The 17,701-nt window shown below is 54.0% G+C and overlaps 3 protein-coding genes across 27 annotated transcripts in view; 2 read left to right on the top strand and 1 right to left on the bottom strand.

Moving 5' to 3' along the window:
• Positions 1-6,182, top strand: part of SCUBE3 (signal peptide, CUB domain and EGF like domain containing 3) — a 36,630-nt gene extending 30,448 nt beyond the window's left edge. For 4 of the 17 annotated variants that reach the window (XM_085527232.1, XM_085527227.1, XM_015885155.3 and 1 more), the window contains 12 exons: positions 265-381; positions 596-688; positions 767-883; positions 953-1,114; positions 1,280-1,483; positions 1,582-1,743; positions 1,976-2,143; positions 2,233-2,394; positions 2,632-2,829; positions 3,224-3,376; positions 3,521-3,600; positions 3,746-6,182. In XM_085527232.1, coding sequence (XP_085383358.1) covers positions 265-381; positions 596-688; positions 767-883; positions 953-1,114; positions 1,280-1,483; positions 1,582-1,743; positions 1,976-2,143; positions 2,233-2,394; positions 2,632-2,829; positions 3,224-3,376; positions 3,521-3,600; positions 3,746-3,895 — 1,766 coding nt within the window. In that variant the 3' untranslated portion in view covers positions 3,896-6,182. Of the gene's footprint in view, positions 1-246; positions 382-595; positions 689-766; positions 884-952; positions 1,115-1,279; positions 1,484-1,568; positions 1,744-1,975; positions 2,144-2,232; positions 2,395-2,631; positions 2,834-3,223; positions 3,377-3,520; positions 3,601-3,745 lie in introns of those variants that run through there. The other 13 variants (XM_085527229.1, XM_015885152.3, XM_085527231.1 and 10 more) reach the window with 7 other exon arrangements.
• Positions 6,183-7,063: 881 nt separating this feature from the next.
• RPL10A (ribosomal protein L10a) lies at positions 7,064-9,977 on the bottom strand. 3 transcript variants are annotated; one of them, XR_014938801.1, is made up of 6 exons: positions 9,949-9,977; positions 9,642-9,716; positions 9,242-9,561; positions 9,018-9,166; positions 8,492-8,664; positions 7,064-7,265 (listed from the first exon to the last, which is right to left on the bottom strand). XR_014938801.1 is itself a non-coding variant. In XM_085527252.1 (6 exons), exons 4-6 carry the CDS (start codon positions 9,073-9,075, stop codon positions 7,095-7,097), a joined length of 402 nt encoding a protein of 133 aa, XP_085383378.1. In that variant the 5' UTR covers positions 9,076-9,166; positions 9,481-9,561; positions 9,642-9,716; positions 9,880-9,977; the 3' UTR covers positions 7,064-7,094. The 3 variants fall into 3 exon arrangements, 2 of the variants coding, with proteins under 2 accessions (XP_085383378.1, XP_015740653.1); XM_085527252.1 differs by having other exon boundaries at positions 9,481-9,561; positions 9,880-9,977; XM_015885167.3 differs by having other exon boundaries at positions 9,481-9,561.
• A 208-nt stretch (positions 9,978-10,185) lies between these two features.
• On the top strand, positions 10,186-16,660 carry ZNF76 (zinc finger protein 76). 7 transcript variants are annotated; one of them, XM_085527238.1, is made up of 14 exons: positions 10,186-10,232; positions 10,405-10,514; positions 11,078-11,158; positions 11,382-11,450; positions 11,603-11,784; positions 12,030-12,134; positions 12,538-12,613; positions 12,950-13,075; positions 13,378-13,557; positions 13,755-13,985; positions 14,380-14,501; positions 15,324-15,476; positions 15,583-15,696; positions 15,890-16,660. In XM_085527238.1, exons 2-14 carry the CDS (start codon positions 10,442-10,444, stop codon positions 15,983-15,985), a joined length of 1,608 nt encoding a protein of 535 aa, XP_085383364.1. In that variant the 5' UTR covers positions 10,186-10,232; positions 10,405-10,441; the 3' UTR covers positions 15,986-16,660. The 7 variants fall into 7 exon arrangements, 6 of the variants coding, with proteins under 6 accessions (XP_085383364.1, XP_085383365.1, XP_015740645.1 ...); XM_015885159.3 differs by having other exon boundaries at positions 10,206-10,329; XR_014938796.1 differs by lacking the exon at positions 14,380-14,501.
• The last annotated feature ends 1,041 nt before the right edge of the window (positions 16,661-17,701 follow it).

Genomic DNA, 17,701 nt, shown 5'->3' with positions numbered 1-17,701 from the left:
TGCCCTGGCACATCTCATTGCATCTTTGACCATGCCTAGGGCTGGCTGTGGGCTTTTACTTTAGACATGCCCCTAAAGAAACAGTTTTCATGGCTGTCACAGCACAAGGAGCTGGGGTAGGGAGCAGGTTAAGATGCTGCTCCAGGAGCACTGTGCCACACTCTTCTCCCAGCTGGGTGGGTAAGGGGGTCCCACCGTGGTCTCTGCTCTGTGCCAGCCACGGGTGTCCCCACTTGTCCCCACCAGCCGGTGCATGTCCCTCAGAGCTGGTGAAATGCCTGTCAGGTTCGGTGCCACCGCGGGCCACGCTCAGCTGCAACAAGACGGGCAAGAAGGACAGCTGCGCCCTCACCTGCGCCTCCAAGGCTCGTTTCCAGCCAGGTACGGGGGGGTCAGGAGGGTCTCCATCCCCTGCGTGGCCCAAAGCAGGGGCAGAAGAGCTGCAGTGCCCTCGGGGTGTAAAGGAGTGATGTTTTTGCTGGGGTGGGTCAGTGCAGTGCTGGGTGCTGCACCCTGGGGTCAATGCACAGCTGCTCCTGGGGTGTCTGCATTGGGGGCTCAGCAGCACACCAACGCCTGCACCTCCTTCCCATAGAGTCTGACAGCAGCTACACGGTGAGCTGCGGGACGCCGGTGCTGCGGCAGGGCAGCCAGCACAGAGCAGCCAACAGCAGCCAGCAGTGCCTCGGTAAGGGGCTGTGGGCACCCACCCCTCGACCCCACACCGCCCCCAACCAACGGGTTCAGCACCCGCCTTTTCTTTTAGAGACTGTCGCTGCCCCAATCAAGCAGAAGGCTTCCTTTAAGATCAAGGACGCCAAGTGCCACCTGCACCCGCGGGCTAAGGGCAAGCAGGACGAGACAGGGAAAGCTGGGGCACAAGGTGAGCAGGAGTGGGGGGATGCTCATCCCAGCCCTCAGGGACGGGTGCCCATTGTCACCCCGCATGCAGGCAGTGCTGCACCCTGCTCCGACTGCCAGGTGGCCTTTGTCAACCTCAAGTGTGACTCGTCCAAGAAGGGGAAGGGTCGCCGGGCTCGAAACTCCTCCAACAAAGAGGTGACACGCATCACACTGGAGTTCGAGGCGGAGATCAAACCGGAGGAGACCACAGGTGGGCTGGGTGGAATCCCCATACAGCAGAGTACTGGGATGGTCCTCATCCTGTGCTGGCTGAGCATCCAGCACAGCCCACAGCAGCACGCTGCGTGATGGAGAGAATCCTGTTGGGCTTCTCCCTTCTCTTATCACTGTTCTCTCTGCCCCCCCACGCCCCCAGCCAGCTGCAACCTGCACTGCCTGCGACAGAAGGTGGAGAAAAAGCTGAAATCGGCCATCAAAGCCCTGAAGAAATCCATCAACCAGGAGCGGTTCCTGCTGCGCTTCGCTGGGATGGAGTACGAGGTGGCCAGGAAGCTGAGTGTGACCCCGGAGCGGCAGGAGAGCTGCGGGCCGGGCCAGCAGCGCCTGGGCACCAAGTGTGGTAAGGAGCAGTGCAGGGTGTGGGATGGGAACCGATGTGTGCCCCCAAATTGGGGACAGCCCCCTGGCATGTCACTGACCTCCAGCCCTGGCTCTCAGTCAGCTGCTCGCAGGGAACCTATTACCACGGGCAGACGGAGCAGTGTGTCCCCTGCCCCTCTGGCACCTACCAGGAGAAGGAAGGGCAGCTCTCCTGTGACCTGTGTCCCCGCAGCGATGCGTTCGGCCCCGTGGGAGCCACCAACATCACCGGCTGCACAGGTAGGGGGGTGTGGAGGGGCTCGGGATGGGGACATCCACACACCAACCCCAATGCTCTGCTATCAGTCCCCATCCAGAAGAGGCAAAAGCTCTGAGTGCCTCCGGGAATTGCCCGTTTGGCCACAGGAACAGCATTTAGAAGCACCCCCATCCCCTTTGTTCAGCTGGAGGGGCAGGGAGCCGGGCACGGGGCACTCTGTGGGCTGCGTCCCAGCAATGGCTGTGCCCACAGGTCAGTGCCCCCCTGGGCAGCACTCCGCCGATGGCTTCAAGCCCTGCCAGCCGTGCCCACGTGGCTCCTACCAGCCCGAGGTGGGCCGGGCGCTCTGCTTCCCCTGCGGCGGGGGGCTGACCACGCGGCACGAGGGAGCCCTCTCCTTCCAGGACTGCGACACCAAAGGTACGTGGCACCAACTGGCACAGGGCAGGAGGGACCCAATGGGGCTGTGCCAGTGGTGACGGGGCTCTGTTTGCTCTTTGTTCCCCCAGTCCAGTGCTCACCCGGGCATTACTACAACACCAGCGTCCACCGCTGCATCCGCTGCGCCGTGGGCACCTACCAGCCTGACTTCAGGCAGAACTACTGCATCGCCTGTCCCGGCAACACCACCACCGACTTCGACGGCTCCACCTCCGTGTCCCAGTGCAAAAGTAGGTGGGCAGTGGGTGTGATTGGGGCTCCTTCCCCAGACCCACCCCCAGGACCCTCAAAATGGCACATTCGGTCATTGCTGTGCTTCCAGTGGGTGGGTGTGCATGGAGTGATGCTGCTAAAGAGCTCACCCATACCACGCTGTAAAGCTCTGCAGTCCCATTGCCTTTGGCACCAGTTTCTAGTCCATCCATGCCACCAGTTTCCAGTCCTTCTGTCCCTCTCCTGCCTTACAGATCGTCAGTGCGGAGGGGAGCTGGGTGAATACACGGGTTACATTGAGTCCCCCAACTACCCGGGGAATTACCCTGCCAACGTGGAGTGCACGTGGAACATCAACCCGCCACCCAAGAGGAAGATCCTCATCGTGGTGCCAGAGATCTTCCTGCCCTCTGAGGATGAGTGCGGGGACGTCTTGGTGATGCGGAAAAACTGTAGGTAACAGAGCGTGGTGAGGTGCTCATGGGAGGAGCTGGGGAAGAACAGAGCAGAGCTGATGATGCCAAGGGAGAACGGCAGGGCCCTGCGTGGCAGTGGGGTGGGTTTATGCAATGGGAAGGTTGTTGGAGGGGTGTCAGCATCGTGTTGCTGCTTTGCAGGGATGTGCATGGAATGAGGGCCGTTTTCAGCAGTCCTTGGGGTTCAAAATCTTGGAAGGAAGGAATTGCTTCCATTCCAAGGAGGGAATGTCACTGTCCCTGCTATTAAACAGGGATGGGGGGGTCAGCCTCACTGCCCACAGACAAGCCCCATCCTTGGTGTCCCCTTTAAGCCTTCCAGCACAGTGAGCTGGGGGTCATCACTCAGTCCCTCGCTGTTCCCCCACAGCCTCCCCATCCTCCATCACCACCTATGAGACGTGCCAGACCTATGAGAGACCCATCGCCTTCACCGCCCGCTCTCGTAAACTCTGGATCAACTTCAAAACCAGCGAGGCCAACAGCGCCCGGGGCTTCCAGATCCCCTACGTCACCTATGATGGTAAGCATGGGGTGACAGCATCCCAGCCTGGCACTGCCTGCTCTGCTCCCCAGGAGCCCAGGTTACATCTCCCATGCATTGGGGATTGGGACTTTGGGTTTGGGGTGACGTGCCCTGAGCTGCTTTCTTGCTTGGCTGTTGCAGAGGACTACGAGCAGCTGGTGGAGGACATAGTGCGGGACGGCAGGCTGTACGCCTCCGAAAACCACCAGGAGATCCTCAAGGTGAGCACTGCCCCCATCACCTCCATTGCCTGGCACTGCTGGGGTGAGCACGGTGCATCGCTCAGGTTTGGGGGTGTTGTGGGGCTGATATCAGCTGTGCGCTGTACACAGAATTGGGGCTGACATCAGCTTTGCTCCCCCCCAGGACAAGAAGCTGATCAAAGCGTTCTTCGACGTGCTGGCACACCCCCAGAACTACTTCAAGTACACGGAGAAGCACAAGGAGATGCTGCCCCGTTCCTTCATCAAGCTGCTCCGTTCCAAAGTCTCCAGCTTCCTGCGGCCCTACAAATAGCGCCCTGACACCCCGGGCCGCCCGGCCGCCGAGGAAAGCCTCTCCTCCCTCACTTCTTATTTCAGTTTTCCTCCTTCCTCCTGCTCGGCTCCAGCAGGATCGCCGCCTCCCACCCCGCAGACAGCTCCGGGCTCACCCTGATCTCACCCAGCGATGCCATTCCTCTTCTACAGCAGCTTCTTCACCCCATCCATTTCCTTCCCACCTCTGTGCCGGCTCTGTCCCATCACTCGATGCCCCCCCAGGGTTCATCCCCTGCCCCATCCCAGGGCAGCACCGGAGCTAACGGTGCATTTTGTGCAGCGCAAGGAGCTTAATTATCAGCACAGCTTTGCAGAGGAGCCCCAAGGGGGGGGGATAGAAAACAAAACAATGCCGACTTCATTAAAAATAACCATGGTAAGGAAAAGAGAAAGGACAGAACAGGACGGCACGGTGGCACTGGTGCCCATCCATCCTGCTGGAGAGCCGTGCTGGCACCTGGTGCTGGAGGAAGGCACGGAGAACAACGTTTGGCTGCATATGGGAGAGATGGAGCAACCAAGGAGGACTTCAGCCGGGCGCCTTCTTCCCCCCCCTCCCCACGGACATTTGTGCCAAGGAAGCAGACTTCCTTACAAGCTCTGCCAAAGAGGAACTGGTGGACAGAAAGCAAGCTTTGTGAAGAGCAGGAGTCAACGTTTGTGCACTAGGATATCCTCCTTTCTACCTTTTTCATATGTATTAAGTGCAATCATTTGATTCTTCTTTATATTATTTAGAGGGATGTTTTTTGGGGGGGGTTTTGTTGTGTTTTTTTTTTCTACTAGAAACTACAATATTTATACCTGCCTGAGAAATGAGAATGTGTGTCTATCACAAAAAGACCCAAAACAACAGAACAAACCCAGCCCAGCCCTGGGTTGCTGGTGACCAATGCAATGGTGTTTTCTGGCCTCGGAACCTTTTCTGCTGCGTGTTTTCCCAGCAGCAACCTGCTCAGGTGGAAGGCTGCACTTCTCCTCTGTGGGAAAGTGGGGCTTGGCCACAATGGGGTGAGTTTTTGCTGGGTTTTAAGGCACTTCTGTCCACTCACAGTGGATCCATCACCTTGACTGGGGCTGGCTGTGATGCTGGGCAGGGTCAGTGCTGTGGATGGTTTCATCTCCTTCGCTCTGGGAAGCTGCTCTGTCCCACTGTGCCCACTCCTCCCATGCTGGGAGAGAACAACTATTTATTGCTCCATGCATCCCCTTGCTGGTCCAGGCAGAGCCCTGGGTTGGTCCAGGCTCCCTCAAGCTGTGCTGCTCGCTCACCCCAACAACTTCTGGGCTCTGCTGGGAGCAGCGGGACGGGCTGCAATGAGCCAGTAAAGCAGAGCTGAGGTTTGTCCCCAAGATGTGTGGGGTTGGAAAAGGCTGCACTGATTCATCGCAGCTGTGGGCTTCTCCCTCGCAGCCTGGCTGGAAGCAGCTGGGGGCTGCTGAGCTGTTTGTCGCTGGGTTTGGTGTCTGAGAGCAGCTGCTTTGATGCACAAAAGCCGTTGTAGGGATTCGGAGGGTTGGTTTTTCTTTTTTGTTGTGTTTTTAATGGCTCTGGGGCAGGCACAGCAGAGCAATGACCGCCAAAAGGGTCTTTTCGTATTGAGAAGAAGAAGAAAAGAAAAAGGCAGCCCAGCAATGCGTGCTGTGGGGGCCCCGGTGTGACGCAGAGCTCTTCAATCCTTTGTGATTGAATTTGGGAGCTGCTGCTGCTGCTCTGAGCCTGTAAGGGTGGATCTGGGAACTGTGGGGTGTCCCGGGTGCCGTCCATCCCCAGCAGGGCACCTCTGCTCCCCCAGGGCAGCGCTGGGAGGTGAGCTGGGCTGCACGTCCTCATGGAAAGGCCAAAGATTGGTCACACATCCCCCAACTCCACCAACATCCTCAAACCAACCCCCAGAAAAAGCCCCACGGGGCCGGCAGAAAGAAGCAGCCCTTTCTTTACCCCATGGGATGAGTCAGAAAAGGTGTGAAGGGCTGCAAACCACCTCCCTGGAGATGTATTGAATGTTTCAACGCAGAGAACATATTAAAAATAAGGGTTGTTGTGTGTATTTTGTTTGGTTTCTTTTCATGTTGGGATATTTATATCTGCCTTTTGCAGCAGTGACTGACCAGCTCCAGCAAAGCGAGTGATGAGGAAGGGGTAGTTCATGAAGTTATTTGCACTTGATTAAAGAAGAAAAAAAAAAAGTATCTGAACTTTGTAAAAAGAAATGTTTGCATTTTGTATTGTCTTTTTTTAATTATTAAATGGAATTTCTTGGTGTTGTGTTGATCATTCAGAAGCTGGCTCTGCTGCTTGCTTTAAAAGGTTCCTAACAGCGGGGTCCAAGGCTGTTCTCATTGTTCTGTTCCTCAGTCGAGCTCTTTCTGAGGGCACAGAGCTTTTCTTTTAGCTTAAATCCTACCCGCTTCCATAGGCTCCGCACTCATCACACAATGCATTTATTTATATACGTTAATTAGATGCAACACATCTCATTTTTAGCTCAGAACGTTGAGTTGAACAGGAACTACCTCACACTCCTCTGCAAAGCAAAGCAGAGCCAATGAGGAGCCCATTGCTGAGCTGCAACACCCCCCCATACCCCCAGCACCCTCCAAATCCCAACTAACTGCGGGCAGCTGGAAGAACCATCAAGTCTTAATGAGCTGCTGCTGTGCAGCCCCTGAGATTGCAGCTATTGGTCACTGCAAGGGCAGAACCCTATAAAAACATGAGTGCCCCATTAGCCCAGACCCTGAGAGCTGGCAGGATGTTGCTTCTGGGATGGCAGGAGGTAAGGAAACCCCTCGTAGGGTGAGAAGTGGGGAGCCCTGGGGCTGTGTCATGGCTGCTGTGGGAAGGAGCTGTTTTGGGCACTGAGTCCTCCTTAGTTTTGAGGTAACCACCCCAATTTTGCTTGTGCTGGCTGTTGTGGTTCCCTTCCCCCCCCCCCCCCCCATCTTCCTACTCTGAATGTGGGGCAACAAGTTTGTCTTTTTCACGTGGAATCAGCTTGTGTAAATGCAAATTTAAGGCTGATGTTTCCCCTGAATTCACATCAATTTAACAGCATTCAAAACCTTTCTCTCTGCAAGGAAGCAAGCAGTTCTTCAGAAAGCCTTGCCCAATAAGCTCTGCAGGAATGCAACCACACAGCTGTAAGATGTCCTAAAAGTTTATTGCCACCCAGTTAGTACAGACGCTGGGGCTTCCCCATGGTGCTCTTGATATACAAAGCACGCACGTTCTGCCAGTTCTTCTTCAACAAGGACACCAGGAAGTTGATGGCCAGGTGGATGTTGTAGACAAGTTCATCATCCGTCATCTTCACGTGACCAACAGCCACAGCCAGACAGAGCACCTGGGGACAAGGACATCGTTATACACATCACTGGTGAGACAAAACAACCCGGTCTGTCATTGCACCTAAACCTTCCCACTGAGGTGCTTCCATAGAACTCAGTGTGGCTGGGATGTGGCTCCCATGAATGTGTCTGGCAGCAGCTGGATGCAATGTGAGTAACCTGGCACAGGTCTGGCTTCCTCATAGTGCAAAGGTGGCACTGAAGGCAGCAAGCAGCCGCCCTAACCCTAACCCTAATGAAGCAGCCACCTCCTGAAGCTGGGAAACTGGGGATGTGCAACGTGCTGCTCTGAACTGGTAGGGAAGCAGGAGCAGAGCTCCCATCTAATCCCACGCCTGACTCACCAGGCAGCACAGACTATTAGCTCCAACTGCTACGCATGGCGCCAGCTTCACTTTTTGTTTTGGCACCAGCCACCAGCCCTTTCTTTCTGCACATAACACGCACAGAGGCCAAGCCTCTGCTTGCCAGCCTTGCAGAGGAGCTTGTAAGTCAACGTTCCCTACAGGCCGAAGACAAAAGGATTTATGAGCAAGCTGACAAGAGAAGCGTCAGGACATCATTAGCCCCGTTACTTAAAATGCTGAAGCATTTGCAAACTATTGCATTTACTGTGTCCCTCCAGCTGTGCCTTCAGGCTCGGATCAGCTGGAGTCTGAGGATGCACCTCAGCCAGCAGAGCTGCTAATTCTGAACAATACCCAGGAGTCGCATTTAGAGCACTGCCACAAGATTAAAATGCCAGAGCGGGGTTATTTTGGTTGTAGGGAGCTGGTTTGCTTTGACAGCAGGCGCAGACATCCACGGAGCTGCTGCAAAGTTCACTTGCAGAGTCAAGTCCCAACGTTGCCTGTGCCAAAGCACGGCAGCGTGCACAAACCCACTGGGGCCTGCCTGGCTGCAGGGCCGCACCCTGCACATGTCACCCACTTACTGCAAGTGTTAATTACGACCAATTGTGTTCAGGGCTCCAACATCAGGATCATCTCCTAATCACTTTTCAAAGCTCTTCTAACCACAGATCAATTGTTCTTTTCCAGTTAGCAGCTGAATGCTCTGGTAATTGTGTCCCTCTGCTGCCCAGCGGTGCTGGATGCTCCTCACCAGGAGCTGCTGGAAGATGCTGGGGGGACACCTACAGACCAGAGCAGAGATCGCAGCCACAGCCAAGTGAGCACCAACCACCCCCCAGGTAAGAAGCTTCAAGCCCTGAGCTCTTTACCTTCTTCATCTGAAACTTGATGGTAGATTTGACCTCATCGACCTTGGCCACCAGGTTCTCATTGTGAGTGAGGAGAGAAGGGAATTTGCCGGCTTTGTTCAGACCTGGACCCAGGATTCGAGGAATCTGCTTGATCAAGGATTCTGAAGCCAGGAAGGCGTCGTACTTCTTAGCTGTGAGAAGAAAAGCAGGTAAGGAAGTACTCAGCTCTAACCCAGAGCTTGAAACCAGCACCTCAGGTGAGACTGAATTGCTGCATTTCCCCCCCCATGTGCATTTTCATGCTCCCAAAGCTTTGCCTTTTTCCTCGTACTCCAATGTAAGTTACTCTTGTCACACCAGTTGAACCTGCCAGGACTCAGAGCCTGACATCCTGACAGCAATCCCATTAACTTTACATGGAAGACTTTGCTGAAATGCATGGTGTTTGTCAAGCCACATTTCAGATACATGGAGCTCTACCATGATAGAGCGAGTTTTACCTCTAGTCCTACTTGGCTTCACTGCACTCTGTCACCGCACTCACCCAGTTTCTTCACCAGCTTCTTGTTTTTGTTGAGCTTCTTCAGAGCCTCAATGTCCATGTGAGGGATTTCGACCGCCTTGGCCTCATCGCAGTGCTGCTGGTCCCCCAGCAGGCAGACAGAGAACTTGGGCCGCGGGGTCGACTTCAGCCTGCGGACAGAGCCCCAGTTAATCAGTGCTATGGATGCCACACAGCTCAGAGGGCCCCAGGTGCAGATACCTTACCGCAGCACCTCTTATCTTCCTCCACGCTCAGAACCTGCCCGTGGGGCAGGGCGGTGGGGGCAGAACCCCACACCTCCCCTCTTGTTTTAAGACCCAGGGTGGGGGTCCGTCCAGCCTCACCCTCTCGGGGGTGACGGTCTGAACTACCCGTGGCGTTCAGCAGCACGGCCCGCAGCGGGGAAGCAGCGCTGTGCTGAGCCGTGAGCTGAAGGCTGGGTGAGAGCAGGAGGATGGCGAACCTGACGGTGCCGGAGAAGCGCTTGTCTTTCTGCGGGTCATAGTTCTTCAGGCTGATCTGCAGCTCCACCGTCTCCACGAACCTGAGGGAACAGCTCCAGGTCAGGCGCTATGAGGGGTGCGGGGTGCGAGGCCTCAGCCGGGCACAGGGCAGGGGTCGTACTTGCGCTTCTTGGTCTTGCTGCCCTGCAGCACCTCCTTCACCGCCTCGTACAGCGTGTCGCGGGACACTTTGCTGCTGCGGGGGGAAACGGGACGGGCTCAGGCCGGGGCCTAGTGCGGGCACTGAGGCGGGGACCAGGCCCGAAGCGGGGACCAGGCCCGAGCGCCATCCAGGCCTGACCCCCATCCCATCCCGAGCCCCATCCGCCCCCTCCCCACCCATCGACCCCCCTCCCCACCATCAGACCCGGTGACCGGGCGGCGGATGGCGGTGGATGGGGAGGACAGCCCGCACAGCCCGCACACACCTCATGGCGGCGGCGGCTCAGGCGGAGAGAACGGGGCGGGGCCAGCCGCCAGCTATAAGTACGGCTGAGATCTCGCGAGATTTCGCTACCGGCGCCATGTTGGGAGTGGCGGAAGAGGCCGGGAGAGATGGTGTGCACGAACCCGGAAGTTCCACAGCTCACTTCCGGAGCGCGGCCCCGGAACCTGGATATGTCACAAGGAATGCTGAGCTGTGGCGGCGCGTTATGTCGCTATGCGCGGTTCGGGGTCGCGCTGTGCAGCAGGCAGGCAGGCGTCCCCTCAGGTCGGTGCTGTGGGGCTGGGCCTGGCCCTCAGCTCCCCTCAGGGCCCGGCCTATGATGGTCTATGGGCGGGCAGGCCGCGCTCTGCCCCTAAAGGAGGTGGGTACGGAGCTGCCCTGTGACTCGTAGCGCTTTAAGGTGGGAGAACTAAGGGGGATGTTGGTTGTATTCAAGGTCTGTAGCACCGAGGAGCTGCTCGGCGAGGTTCGTGATGGACAACATGGGGCTGAGGGCACGGACCGTCAGTGATGGGGTGACAGCATCCAGCCTGCGGGATGATAAAGGTAATAAGGTAACGCAGTCTGGGCTGGGAGGGCTCCGAGTCAATTAACAACACCATGGAGTTACAGGTAGAAGCACCCATGAGGTCTGGAATAGGTGATCCCCAACCAGCATAGAAGAAAATATGTTTTCAGGCCCTGCTGATGCCATTAAAAGCTCCCAATTGACTTTCCTCCAGCAGAAATATAATTGTTTTCTACTTTGAAGCCAAAATACTTTGCACGCTTTGTTCTTTTCTGCTTCAAACAAGTGACTGTAAACAAGTGATAACTGAGATTCTTTTACCCTCCTGTCTAGGAAAGGGAGGATCCAGCTCTTCTAGGAAGATAAGTGCTTCTATGGCTGTATGAGGGAAAGCATGATAACATTGATCTCTAAGGTCCCTTCCAACCCGCACGAGACTATGATACTATGATGATGATGATAAATAGCAACATTCACGTGACAGTTCTGCCTTCTGCATGGCTATATTCCTTGAGAAGGTGCAACAAAGGAAGGGGACAGCTCGTTACACCAGTGTGGACTTTGAGGGTGGTGCTAATAGCGTTGTTTTTAACTGTTTCAGATGAAAAGATAATTGAAGAGCAAGTCACTGAAACAGAAGATGAAAACACAGTGTACATCCATCCAGTGATAGTTCAGAAAGGTGAGAACCACACATTCACCTTTCTTGATGTTTAGGGATGAGGGGCTCAAGTGGTGTCTTAAAACTATCGTTTGTGGTTGACTTTCAGCACAGGCAGGCAGCCCTGCCCTGTGTGCTTCTCTGGGTATGAATACTGCAGTGTTCAGGAGCCGATGTGGTGCCCCCTCCATCTCATCTGAGTCTTCCAGTAATGTGCTTGGATTCTTCTCCCCCCTTCTTTCAGATTTTGTAGCATTTGAAGATGGACAACCAGTCGTTTCAGAAGACAGGGGTCTGGCCTGCATACCTAAAGGTAAAGAATATTCCCCATTCTTTCCTTGGCAGCTTTTGCTTCTTTTCCTGGAGCAAAAGCTGCTGAAGCATTGCAGATTTCCAAGGCTGGATGTAGCCTGGGGAGGTGAAGTGTGGTTTACACTCAGCTGCTTTTCTGTGTTTTATTTGCAGAAGGTTTTGATTCCAGCACTTCAGAGATCATCCAGATAGAGGATGACTCCACCACCACCATCCATTGTCCTGCCATCGTGCTCTCTGACAGACCCATCCTGGAAGAGCAGGCAGAAACTGAGGAGAAAGACAATTCCTTTGATGTCAGGACCATTAATGCATTAACACAGTATGTCAACAAGGTGAGGATGCAATTGTTTCCTTAATGGTCTTCCAGCAGCACCAAGGGACTGTGTGGTAGTGTACATTTGATTTAGAGTTTAAGTTGTCTCCCTTAGCTGTGTTTGTAGAAACACGCTTTTGTAGGGACAAGTGACAGACTGCATGTGTATGGCAAGGAAAGAAGTGATCTGAATGGGCTTTGGTGGCAGCTGCTGTGGTGGCTGGCTGAATTAATTTCCTCTCATTGGCTTGGTGGCATTTGCAGGAGGAGGAAGTGCACGGCAATGGGAAGAGGAGACGGGCCCGTAAAACTTTCCGTTGTGAGTTCCAAGGCTGTGGTCGCGTCTTCACCACTGCTGACCATCTGAAGGTAAAGCAGCTAAGATGCAGTCACAGTGTGCAGACCAAATATGCCCCCATTTTCTAGTGCCAGATCAGAATGTTCCTACACAAAGGAAGAGGGAAATCAGGGGGAAGGTCAGGATACTCTGTGGCATTGACATTCCATTCTGCAGTGAGTTTTTCTCTGAGGACTTTTAAGGAGATTCTTTTAACTTTGAAGAGCCAGGAAAAAGTATCCGTAACTTGGAGTAAATCAAATGGGAATATATCAGTGGGAAGAAGCTTTGTCCCATGAAAGAGACAGGTTTGTTAACTGGCCAATACGAAATCCAGCAGAGAACTTCAGATTCTCTTCATCTGCTAGATTTCCCCATGCTATTTTCTTTACCCCTTTGTCATGGACTATAGAGGACCCACGCTTTCTCTTCCAGGTACATGAACGTACTCATACAGGTGACCGGCCATATGCATGTTGCTTCCCAAGCTGTGGGAAGACATTTGCTACAGGTAACAGTTTCTCTCATGTGAAAATTCTTGAGAATCTTGTGAACACCTTGAGAATATCAGCCCTTCTTTCCAGCAGAGCACAATAAACACAACTCTTAATGCCTTCTGATAAGGAATTGCAGTATGGGAGGCTGCTCAGGACTGAACTGATTACAGACAGGAGTTAGAAGCAGAAACTGAGTAGTCAGGGGTGTTGTGGGGCTCGTTTGATATTTCTTCCCCTTCAGCTTTGTGAAGACAGGATAGACGTGTGTGTGAACTGAGAGGTGTTTCACACCTTGCAATGTGAGTTCCTTCTCATTGTAAAATTGATTTTGTGGTTTCTTTACTGGGCAGTGTATGGGCGGAAGGCCCACATGAGAATACATACCAATGAGAGACCATACAAGTGCCCAGAGGACTCGTGTAGCAAAGCATTCAGAGTTTCTGGTGATCTACAGAAACACATCCGGACACATACAGGTGAGCAGTATAAGCAAACTGATCTCCCTATCAAAAGGGCTTCCAAAACCAAGTACCAAGTGCTCAGCAGAGCTGAGGTCGTCATGGAAGTAGTTGGGCAATAGAAGTAGCACTGGGGATTCTCAGCTCGGTTACTGACAGCTCAGTGAAAAGGTGCCCGTTTTGCTGGGGGAAATGTACATCTGGTTGGGACTGATCTGAGGTCTCATTGGTGTCTTCCTGTGGAGGGGGATGGGTGTATGGGGCACTCCCAGTAGCTGTGGTCTGGCAGGGCTCTCATCAGCATTACTCTGTCACTGCAGGGGTGAGGCCCTACAAGTGCCCATTTGAGTACTGCGACCGCTCTTTTACCACTGCCAACATCCTCAGGGTTCACATCCGAACGCACACAGGCGAACGTCCCTACGTGTGTCCGGAGCCCATGTGTGGAAGGAGCTTCAGCAGCGTCACCAATTACAAGAACCACATAAGAATTCACACAGGTAAGCAGGGGAGAGGGTGAAAAGACACACAGCTCCTCCCCAGCCAGCTGCCTGCACTGATGGTGTGTGGCAGCTGGGAAATCTTTGGGACTGAAATGATCATTTCTGGGACAGAAAGTCCCTCTTGTTAGGGCATCTCTTTGCAGAGTATGATGAGGACGAGTTGGTTAAGTTTTGTACTGTGGCCTCTGCCCTAGGGGAGAAGCCATATGCCTGCCCTGTGCTGGGCTGTGGAAAGTGCTTCACGGAGTACTCCAGCCTCTACAAGCACCATGTGGTGCATACTCGCAGCAGGCCCTATGGCTGCAAGGTGTGTGGGAAGGCCTACAGCCAGAAATCGACGCTGATTACGCACAAGTGCAGTGGCCGCAGTGAGCCCGTGGCCACAGTGGAGAGCGAAGAATTCCTGTGTGAGCCGCAGCTGGAGGGTGAGCAGTCACTTCCACATCACTTGGTGTGTGCCTGGGTTGTGCCCTGTGGCAGAGGGGGGACAGATGGCAGCAAGGGTCTGTATCTGCTGTCCTTCTTCAGACCTGATCTGTGGTGTGTCTTGTCCACCTCACTCATAAAGCCCAGATTCACGTCACAGCCAAGGGTAAAGTTCTCCCTGTGGTCCTGGCTGTGTGTCATCCGTTGAGAAGGGACTCCATCCTGCTCTGTAGAACAGGAAGAGATAAAGGTCCTTCTTTCCAGGCTAACACCGGGCTGTTGTTACGATCTTTTGCTCCTCTTTGTTGGCCCTTCAATGACCAGGCAGTTCTCAGGGTCAGATATGCACTTTCTTGCTTTCTCCCATTTTACTCTTTGCTTTCCCTGACTTAGTTGCTGCTGAAGGAGGCTCCCCCATGAAGAGCCAGCATGTTGCTTTCTCACCAGAGATGGAGCAGGATAAGGATGAAGAGGAATATGATGACGATATGCCTACACAGGTTGAGACAGAGGAGGTATGGACATTAACAGCCTCCAGCACTTGAGGGAGAGCTGTTACTTGAGTGAGATTCTGCCTCTCCTGAGCTTGTTCTGCATCCCTTTAGGCACTTCCTGAAGCCACTAAACAGGATGTCCCCTTGGGAGTCGGATCTCAGCTTTGTCTTCTCTATAATGCTTTTTTCTTTCTGTGTAAAACAGACCCTGGGGCTCTGTCTGTCATGATGGTTCCCCCTTGCAGTCCTATTCCACTGCTGCAGCCTTGATGTGAAGGGTAAATGACAGGCCTCTGGTCACCACTTGCTTTGCTGGATAGGGTCATGCATTTGTCTGGGCTTGTGTGCTGTGCCAGCCCTTGCCTCCTGCACAGCTGTCAGGAGGCAGCTCCCACTCTTTGCTGACACAGGCTGGATTTGGAGGTTGTATTTCCGTAGTTTGTAAACAGCAGTGCTTTTCTTGCACATACTTCCCTGCACAAGCTGCCTGTGTGCTGACTGGGAAGACCTTCTGTGGCTTGGGGCAGAGGAAGCAGCTGCCATAAGTGAAGTTTGTTTCCTCTTAGCATGAGGAGCTGCCTGCGTGAGCTATCACTTAGGAGCCCAGAGAGAAGATGTTAAATGGAAAGGGAGATCTTGTTGAAGGGTGAACTGGAGGGATCTGTGAGGGCTCTGATTCTGCCCGTGACCCTGGGCAATGTCCTTGGAGTTCTCTGTGCCTTAGGTCTTGCACATATGAGGGAGGAGAAAATACTTCAGCCTTTCTGTTGCTAAAATCAGGTGTTGTGTAAGGCTTCCTGAGAAAGCAGCCTGGCTGAGAGCATCTGCTTTTGTCCTATCCAGATCGGCTTGTCACAGGAAGACCTGCAGGACCTGGGCAGTGCAGTCAGTGTGGTGATAGAAAGCAGTGCCCTCCCAGTGCCTGAGGAAGAGTTTGTGGATGGTGACATGCCCACCATGACTATGGTCGACACTGATGGCATTGAGATGCAGCCGGTATGAGCAGAAGCAAGGCCTTCCCTCTTCCCTACAGAGGAGCTGCCTGCTAGGAGGGAATCCCACTTTCTTTTATGACACCATTATCTTGTGTCTTAACTTCTAGGTTACCATAGTCACTTCTGGGGCAGCCATGTCTGAAGAGTCAGCCATCACATCCCTCTGTCATCAGCAGGTGGCATTGTTGGAGACCGACAATGGCTCCCACTTTGCAGTGCAGGTACCACGGAGCCCCCCAGCATTGCTCCTGCCACCTTCACTGCGTACATCCCTATTTGCTCACTGACTTCAGCCTCTTGCTTTGCTGTATCTCCTCCTGCTGGTCCCTCACACCTCTGCCTTCTGGGGCAAGGCCAACCCTCCTGAGCACACTTTGTGGGAGGTCGGTGTTATCTCTGACTTTCCTCCCCTAGCTCGAAGAGCAGCAGAGCCTGGAGGATGCCATCAGCATGGCAGCAGCAGCAATCCAGCATGAACCTGTAACACTGGATACAACCGATGGCTGCTGACACCCTGCAGAGCCTCCCAAGCAGGAAGAACAAGCAGCTGAGCCTGTTTCTCTGTGGGTGCATCAGGATCTGCAGGACCTGGGCCAGCAGGCACATGGAAGATGTGCAGCATAAGAGTGAGGGAAGGAGTCTGAGAGCAGCTGGCATGTGATGTGCAGCAAACAGGCGGTGAGAGCCGGTGCTGGCAGTGTTGGGCTGCCAGGCTGACCGTGCCAGCAGGGCTCTTCTCTCTATGGAGCAGTGTCCATGACAGCTGCTACCTTCTGCTGGAGGCTCTGCAGCTTTCCTGCTCCTTGCCACGGACACTTGTCATGGTTTTATGACTTTTGTTATTGGTACCCCACACCATAACATCATGCAGTGCACCGGGAGTTAAAGAGTTAATGCTCCTGTTCCATGGACTGCTGGTATTTCCAGGTCCCTGGTTCTCAGAAGAGAAGAACAACTGCATCCTTCGCACGACTTCCACTGTTCTGTTTCCATTTTCCATTTAGAGGGAAAGATAAAACAGTTTCCAAGTCACGAGACGCCTCCTTTTACTGCTCACCTGTGCAGTGTGAGCTCCTGGCTGTCTCACCTCCAGCTTTAGAGTAAGGCCTTTGGTTCTGGACACTCTTACTCTCTAATTGTATTTGAATTTATTAGCCTCAGTTCCAATTATATTGTCTTATATTACATTGTCTTGCGTTACGATATCATATTTAGTGAATTAGTTTTCCTCCCTTAGCTTTGGGTTTTTTTTTTATCCCCTTTCCCCCTCCCAAGGTGTGGGTTTGTGGGTCCCCCATTAGGCCAGAGGAGATGGCAGTGTCTTTACTTTGTGCCTCCCAGGTGCTTAAGGGTGCTGAGTCCCACAGTAGAGCTCAGCTCCTGTAAAGTTCAGGTTAGGGGATGATGCCACTTAATACAAGGAAATACATCCGAGTGTGTCCTTACAACTCTCTTTGCTCGGGAGAGATCTAGGCTCGCTTCCTGTGCCCATGAGAGTCAATGGGTGAAGCTGGCATGCAGAGCAGCAGCAGAGGCTGCGGGCAATCATGTGTTTGTTGTATTAGGAAGTTCATTTCTGCAGAGGAAGAGGTTTCTGTGGGTAAGGGTGGGCCCTGACACTGGCCCTGCCACCTGCAGCGCCTCGCAGCCCTGCTCCCCTTCCTTGTGCTGCTCCTTCCCAAACAGGCCGTGCTGCGGGAGGGGGCAGCTCTCCATCCGACCGCAACAAGAGGAAGCTGCTATTTTAGGCAGGGAGGGGACTTCTCTCCGCTCACAAATGCTGAAGCTGAGCCAGCAAAGAGCCGCAGATCGCAGCGCATCCCTTCGCATCCCATCACATCCCTTCGCATCCCATCGCATCCCTTCGCATCCCTTCGCATCCCATCGCATCCCTTCGCATCCCATCGCATCCCATCACATCCCATCGCATCCCTTCGCATCCCATCACATCCCTTCGCATCCCTTCGCATCCCATCGCATCCCTTCGCATCCCTTCGCATCCCATCGCATCCCTTCGCATCCCTTCGCATCCCATCGCATCCCATCGCATCCCTTCGCATCCCTTCGCATCCCTTCTCCGTGCGCTCCCCGTGGCGGTGCTGTGCTCTGAGCTCCGCAGCCGTCAGGGATCGCAGCTCAACGCGGAGCCCCACGACTCGCCCCACGCAGATGGCGCTGCTGCTCCACGCACGAAACCGGCCGCTCGGGGCTCTCGGAACAGTCAGT

Source organism: Coturnix japonica, chromosome 38 (assembly GCF_054131305.1).
Source record: "Coturnix japonica strain WE chromosome 38, WE-NBRP24, whole genome shotgun sequence".
Lineage (NCBI taxonomy): Eukaryota > Metazoa > Chordata > Aves > Galliformes > Phasianidae > Coturnix > Coturnix japonica.
The sequence above is the reverse complement of the archived record's forward strand: the minus strand, read 5'-3'. Positions and strand labels throughout refer to the sequence as shown.